Below are 7,721 nucleotides of genomic sequence, written 5' to 3' on the forward strand. Positions count from 1 at the left end.
CCCACCACATGTGCTGTATATTTTCTTCTTGTCTATGTGGAGGATGAGAACAACTGAGACTCAAAGTTGTTGGTTGGGGATCTTTTTCCTTTTTTTTAAGTGAATTTAAAATGTGTTACTAGCCTCAACCTCTTGAAGTTGAAAACCCTGTTATTTACCTTAATAGTTCTCTGTTGTTCTGAAAAATGTCCTTTCTAGTACGTACCCCCCTGCAACGATCCTCTGATGCTAAATCTTCAGACCTACTGAAAAGTTCTCTGTCCTCTGAACCACGTCAAGGGATTAGGAAACAGAGAAGTAAGTAGCACGAAAAGTTGCCCAGAGCACAATGGTATGACAGACATCTTTGAATGCTACAATTATTAGTGCTTACATTCTGTTACTGCTCTGTTCTTGTTTAGAAATTTTCTATTGCAGGGGCTCACTGCTACCTTGCAGCTCAAGGGGACAGCAGCTGTAAAAATATATCTAACTGAATCTTCCAAAAATAGCTTTATATGAGACTTCTGCTAATTAGGGGAACCTCTGGAGATCAAATACATGATTTATCTACTTAATTTACCTCACTTTTAGTGATATTTTCATGGCTTTTTCATACTTAAAGCATCCCTTAGTTGAAAACTGGCAGCATGGATTTGGATGGGGGGGATGGAACTTAGCAGAAGCTGACTTCTCAAAACCGGCTGTCATCTGGTAGTTTCTCTCTAAACTGTCAAGTTCCCAGAGGACTGATACTGTGCTGTCTGACTGCAGTAAGGGAACAGCTAGCACTGGTTTTTCAAGTGGATAGCCTAATAATTAGGTGGCGTTCTATCTTTTGTATAAAAAGTCAATTAACCTTGTGTAGTTTGGTTAAATTTTCCTCACCATGTGCACGCACACTGTCTTCCTTCACCGTTCTTTTCTGCATCCTTCTGCAGGTGAGACAGATCTGAACAGCGAGAAGAATGCACCTACCCCTGTAACTGGAAGGAGGCTCACGTCTTTTGGATCAACAGTAAGACGCTTCAGTGCTGTCTGCAGCACTGTCAAATTCCAGCTAAAGCTCACTGTGACTAGTCATTTAGCTCCTCTATGTACTGTTAATCTACCTGAGTAAACTATGAAGCACTTTATTGTGCCTTTATTCCGAAGCAACATAGAAGGAAAAATGAAATTCCAGTGTTTTGGGACTCATGTGATGATTACTTGAGGCTACAGAGTGGCTTGTTGTCTTTGGCGCTACAATGTTGGGTGGTTTTGCCTCTTGTTCACCATGTAACTATGGTGCAGCTGCTGCTTTTTAAGAAGATCGTGTTGCTGTGTTCATATGGTGGCCAGAGCAGTGCAGACACCTAGTGGTAAAAGAAACCAAGAGGGGATGATACTGTATGTACAGGTTCTCAGTGCAGTGTGGAGGATATGGAATTGAAGATGCATAGGCTGACTTACTAGTTTAGTTTGCTAGTACTCATGATGTAGGACAGAATTCTGCAAATAAGCCTCTGGTTATGGGATTAAAGTGTTTTTTTTATGGAGTGCTAATGTTTAAACTTCCTTTTCTTCTTCCTGTCACAATGGTTATGAGCTGTCCATTCAGAGAAATGTTTATGAGAAAGTACAATGGTAAAGCCCATCCTAACCTGATACTTCCCCTATGTGTGGGAGAGAGATTTTTGCTTTTTATTTTGTGTGTGTGTATCTCTAATATTATTGTCTATATGAAGGCATCCACTTATATTTAACTATGGTGTTAAACTAGAGTGCGGCTAGAGATCAGTTTAAATATTTCTAATACATCTGTTTTCCAAAGCCAGCTCATGGGACTCTGAAGCCCCAAAAAGACTTTATCCTTATGAAAGAGAGAAAAAAACAGAAGGCACTGGAAAAGGAGGTAAGAATCCATTATGAGAGTGCAATCCTGTTATATGTTTCAAAAACACAAGCTAGTAAAATTAGCCTCTTTTGCATAACATAGCATATAAGTAGCTTGCAACAGCTCTGCGCACTGCAGGGATTATCAGATGTTATGGTATGTAGAAAACACTGGGTTTGTTAATGGGATTATGATAATTCCTGCTTATCATGAACAGCTGTGCAGCCAGTCTTTAGTTAAAAAAAAAAACAAAGCTGGGAGAACCAAGTCCTATGTTCTCTACCCCAAAAAGTTTATATTTTATTTAACAACTGCTTCTTGAGATTTTTGCTTAATAATTGACATAATTTTAAAGTTTCAGAGGCACAGAGCTTTTCCTTACCAGTACACTTCTGTGTACTAATCTATGCCTCATATCTCAAATGTCACATTCTGTTGGCTTCTGTTGCAAGTTGAAGCCAAGACTATTCTAACTTCTAACATTTAAACTTTAACTGGCTCGGTAACATAAAATAAGTCAGATGAAATGCTAGAACTGCAAATCTGTCGTGTGTAACAACAGAGAATTGTGGTGATTCTGTTTTCTCCTTTCCTGTGAATGACAGAGTAGAAGATATATTTCATTTTCTGAATGAAAATTAACACAGTTTGGATAGTTAATCTTTCCAAGAAAACCACAGGCATAAACTAATGATGTTATTTAAGAAGAATAATAGTAGGAAATAAAGAAAATACCTCTTTTGTTTTAGATTCGTGCATTAGTGAGAGAGCGGGCAGAGCAGGATAAAAAACTTAAGGCTCTGGATGAGGATTTTGTTAAGAGTGAAGCAAAGCTGAGTGCTGCAGTTCAGGAGAAAACATCTCTTTTGGCGAGTGTTGCATGCCTGAAAAAACAGCTCCTGGAACTAACAAGAACCAATGAACTACTGAAGTCAAAGGTATCCAGACAAATATGCACATATTTGCTTTGCCTTTGTTGTTAAGCTCCTTGGGCAAAAGGAAACCTCGGTTGCTGATTGGCACAATCTGTTTTCATGGTCCCTGTGCCTCTTCACTGGCCCAGGGATAGGGCACATCTGGTTTGGAATCTGGGAGGGGGGCGCTTCTGAAAGCTTGTGTGAAGAGTAATTCATATGAAGGAGTTATGCTTAGTGCTCTTATATTCGTTTCTAAAAAGCTGTGTGAAGATGGTGTGCAGAAGAAAATGAGCAGCCTATGCATGGAGTTAATGAAGCTCAGAAGCAAGAGGGATGCGAAGGAAAAGGTATGACTGCACTACACCGGATAGTAACTCCGAGCTGTTCAGAAACAGACAGTGAAGGGCTTGTAACAGAACCGCAGAACATGTTTTGTTTCTGTCCTCAACTCGGGAGTTTCTTCTACTTTCTCTAGAGTGAAAATAAAGAAAGAAGGATCAAACAACAAATACTTTTGATTTTGCTGTTTATATGCAGAGTAAATCTGAGTTTAAATAAGGAAGCCTAGAAGTAACTCTGTTACAGTATCAATCTGTTGGTTGGAATATTTTTTCTTTTTGAAAACCAGTGTTCCTAAGTATAACTTGAAGTTTTTAAACATGTTTCGGTTTTGTGGTGGTGGTGGTTGTTTTAACAAATGGCTAATATCTTTACAGAGGGATACTTTGAATCACATTTAGCACAGTAGCAAGTACTATTGTTAAATTGTAGCTATGAATTAATTTCAGTTTATTACTGTCTCTTAGGCAATGGATTTTTTTTTTTAACTAAATCTCATTTTGGTCGTGGTTTTTTTTTTTTTTAAGACCGCACTTGCAAAGCGGGAAGACATGGAAATGAAGCTGCAGGAGGTGCAAAGGAGCCTAGAACATTCAAAAGGAAAAGTAGCACAGTTAGAAGAAAAACTGTAAGTAGTAAGGAAGGGAATTGACTTGGATGACATTATATCATCTAGCTGTGCCTATGTGCTTATACCTTTATAAAGAGCATGTAGTTTAGGGAAAATACTTTTCCCTGCTAAGAAGGAACTGAAATTATCAGTATTTGTGACCTGGAATAAATTCAATGGAATGAAGTCTTAGGAACTGCTGTATTCTTAGAAAATGAACATACAAAATATTCTTCCTCTAGTGTATGTAACCTTTTTCCAAAAAAACAAACTGTGTAATTTCAACCCTTTGTCTTCCAAGGTGGTATGGGTGGAGTTTTCTTGGCTATGAGGCAGGGAGGGAAGACATGCATCCTGAGGAATGAATTGTCATTCATCTTGGAGCAAGACATTCACGTAGATTGGGTACTTCGGCCCTTTAGACTAGCAAGTTAGGCATAAGCAAGAAAGAAAAAGCATTGGACCGGGAGCTGAGGTCCAGCTAAGGGTACTGAAGAGCATCTGTGATGCCTTCAAAGTTGCTTTGTAGTAGCCACGCTCTCTGAAGAAAGGCAAATGCAAAGTGTCTTGACTGAAGAAGCTGTGAGTAAGAAGAGAGAGTTCCAAATCAATGCTTTCTGTTTTGCCCAAATATTGTCATTTGCTGCACAGAACCAGTGTGCTAACATATAGGCTATTTCTGAGGATGGCAGCCGAAGAAAAATGAACTTATAAGGTATATTTTATCTCAATTTTGCATGATGGGCACTGCAACACCCTTCTTATGCTTTCTGCATTTACTGAACATCCAAGTGCTTGAATATGAGCAGAAATTTTATACTTGCATTAGAGTTAAAAACCACAAAACTTATAATGCCAGTAGTGCAATTCACAAAGGGAGGAAATTATAACTTGTCTAGCTAATGCAGCTGTTCTAGCATACTTGCCTGTGGCAGAAATATGGCTCAGCATCTTGACTACAAGTGAGAAGACCACATGGGACAAGTATCCAAAGAGGGTAGAATCACCTCTTAGAGTAAATACCCATTTGTCAGCCAAACTGACTTATGAAAAGTATGTATTACTAATAAGTCACCATTAATGGCTTATTTCTACTTGCTTATCTGTAAACACATAGCTTACAAGTAGCTCTGAATTTGCTTCAGTACATTCATCGTGAAAACTTCCTGGTTTTAGGTCTGCTACTGAGAGAGAGAAAGTGGAGGAAAAGTCTGATTCTGAAAAACTCCTGGAATACATCACAGAGCTCAGGTAACAACAAATTGCTCTTGAGTTGGAAAAGTAATCAAGTATTTTGTGACACAGTGGAAAAGTCATAAGATATTATTGTAATTATCTTTCTAAAGGTCTCTGTGCTTTTCTAGGCTAAGCAATACTATGGAAGAGTTTTGTATCAGGGTCCTGACATCATGTTTTAGCCTGAGTTATTTGTACGTAAATCAAGCTAAATCCTTTTCTTCTAAGGTACTGGCAGTATTTAGCCCTTGCAAAACAATGTACAGTAGGCCATAAAACTGTCAATCTTGGCTTCCAGTGAACTTTACCATGCTCCAATTTGCATTTAAGATGAGTTAAGTATGTACGAACATCAGTCTGCTTCTAAAAATTACTAATCCAGTGCATTGTAGCCAAGAGAAACTAACCAGTCTTTACAGTAATGTGTCCTAGCTCAGAACGTGGTGAAAATACAAAACTGTTTACCTAGTTCATTCTTCATCCCTGCCTCCCTGCTGTCAATTTACTTATTAAGAGACCCCCCATTAACTGGCTATATATCTCTCAAATTCTGCTTATTCTTCTAAAATCTGATTTATTAATGTGTATGCTTTTCTGCCAAAACTCAGCTTCGCAAAAGACCTGGATCTAGCAGTTACCTGTAAATAATTATAGTGACTAATTTTGTTTTCATCAAACAGTTATATTTTGGGTGACTGTATAAGTTTCTTTTAAAACAAAAACACCAGTGTTGAAATAAACCACTTTTAATTTTAGTTAACCTGTCTTAATGTGCAAAAAACTTGTGTGGGAAAGTAGGTGAAGGCAGTTTTCCTTTGTACTGAAGTGGAAGCTTACAAACGAAGTCTAGTGCTAACAAATACCTGAACTTTCTCTTGCAGCAGTGTTGCAGAAACAGCTGAAAAATATAAACTGGATATTGCCCAGATGGAGGAGACACTCCTAAAGAAAGACCAAGATATTGGGATCCTGAGGGATACCCTCAAAACTAAAGAGGAAGAATCATTTAAACTGATAAAAGAACTTAATGAAAGGTGTCAATTGCTTCAACAAGAAAAAGGTAAGTGTTAGTGTTTGGATGCTGTTAGTGTGTGTGTGGCATCACTGACACATCTTAAAGCATCTCACATAGGTTTGTTCTAAAATGTCAATTTACACTGGTTTGTTCCAAGTTAAGTCAGTATTAAGTAGTGTTATGTGAAAGGCTTTGGGGAGATAATTTAGTTGTTTTCCCCAGCCATGCTGCAGTTCTGATGAAGGTCAACTGCTTGATCCAAAGATTCCTGCAGTTGAAATTAAAAGTGGTGAACTTTCAGCCAATTCTGAGGAGTTTCCAGATGGGTTAAAGATGTCTTGTTCAGTTTTTATTTTGTTTTGTTTTCTTCTTCCCTTGCCTAACTATCTTTAAAACCAGAATGGAAGTACTAGTAAGTATAGATGTTGTAGCTCTTTGAAGATAGAGGAGGGAATTTGTGTTATATTGACAATTCCTCTATGCAGAGAAAGAGCTGGCCGAGAGCAGAGGAAAAGTCCTGAGTATGAATGCTGAAATAGAAGACCTGAAAAAAAAAATTGGCTTAGAAGAACAGGAACACCAAAAACTGCTTCAGAAACATGACGAGATGGTTTTTCAGCTGCAGCAAGAGAAGGTAAATAAAAACTATAAATGAGAGTGAAAATAGACTCCAAGCCCAGTGACTGGCACGAAGGGTTCTGATTTTGGTTATGCATGGGATTTGCTAACCTGTGGAACCTACAAGTGGGTGCTGCCCAGCAGAAACTGTGTGTGGTCCAATGTCTCTAAGAACCATAGCTGGTATGATGGGTGTTTTGGTTCTTCCTGTAGATTTGACCTCATTCTCGTGCTTTGAAGTTTGAACCCTGCAAATTAGTCTTTAATATCTAGAAAAGTACTTGTAGCTTTAAAATCTGTGATCTACTCTGGCATGTAGGAGTCATCCGCATCAATGCAGCGGAAGTTAAGAGAACTTCAAGATGAGGTAACAAGTGAGAGACGTCTTCTTGAAGAAGAGCTGAATGATACAATGAATGAGCTGAATAAACTACATGCGAAGGAGAAGAAAGCTGAAAAGCTGGTGAAGCGCTTGGAACAAGAAATCCAGTCTCAAGCTCTTGAACTTGCACAGATGGAAGAAAAGTTGAAAGGGTGTGTGAAAGAAACTTTGACTCTAAGGCTCTGAAAGGAAAAATGTTCTGTCAGTAGCATAAACAAAGCTGCTGAGCCTAATTCAGGTTTTAAAGAGACCTGAATAGATCTAAATTAACTTACTGCTGGTTGTTGATTATTGATCTAATCCAGCCGAGTGACCTGGATAATTTTTATGTTGTCTTAGTTTAAAACTGTTTAATCAGCATGCTGAGACTTGCTTGAAATGCCAGTACTGTAGTGATATAATACTGGTGTGGAAGGTAAGCTGTCTGCATGCCTTATTGGATGTTTCTGCCCTGGACAGGGCAATAACTAATTTTTTTTAAATTATTTTTATTATTTTAATTTTATTGATTTTATTCTTTAAATTTATGTTCAAGCAAGTTGTTTCTTCTTTTCACGTACTGCAAGTTTACTATTAGATGTCCAGTTTATTTTATAGGTATCTTGGGAAATAAAGGGAGGGGGAAATAAAGGGAGGGGGAAATAAAGGGAGGGGGAAATAAAGGGAGGGGGATCTGTTATGAAGTTTGTGCTTTAACTCTTAAGAAGCTGTGGCAGAGGAGTTAGTGGCTTTTCACAATGAAGGTTATG

The 7,721-nt window shown here is 38.2% G+C and overlaps 1 protein-coding gene across 1 annotated transcript in view; it reads left to right on the forward strand.

Annotated features, from left to right (window-relative positions):
• Window positions 1-198: 198 nt before the first annotated feature.
• Window positions 199-7,721, forward strand: part of HMMR (hyaluronan-mediated motility receptor (RHAMM)) — a gene marked incomplete at its 5' end in the record, with an annotated part of 12,115 nt that continues 4,592 nt past the window's right edge. Inside the window, 10 exons of the mRNA XM_010191380.1 lie at window positions 199-297; window positions 921-997; window positions 1,793-1,873; window positions 2,605-2,793; window positions 3,033-3,119; window positions 3,639-3,739; window positions 4,898-4,972; window positions 5,839-6,017; window positions 6,458-6,606; window positions 6,910-7,124. Coding sequence (XP_010189682.1) covers window positions 199-297; window positions 921-997; window positions 1,793-1,873; window positions 2,605-2,793; window positions 3,033-3,119; window positions 3,639-3,739; window positions 4,898-4,972; window positions 5,839-6,017; window positions 6,458-6,606; window positions 6,910-7,124 — 1,252 coding nt within the window. The remainder of the gene's footprint in view (window positions 298-920; window positions 998-1,792; window positions 1,874-2,604; window positions 2,794-3,032; window positions 3,120-3,638; window positions 3,740-4,897; window positions 4,973-5,838; window positions 6,018-6,457; window positions 6,607-6,909; window positions 7,125-7,721) is intronic.

The sequence above is a fragment of the Mesitornis unicolor genome, unplaced genomic scaffold (assembly GCF_000695765.1).
Source record: "Mesitornis unicolor isolate BGI_N332 unplaced genomic scaffold, ASM69576v1 scaffold16139, whole genome shotgun sequence".
NCBI classification, from domain to species: domain Eukaryota; kingdom Metazoa; phylum Chordata; class Aves; order Mesitornithiformes; family Mesitornithidae; genus Mesitornis; species Mesitornis unicolor.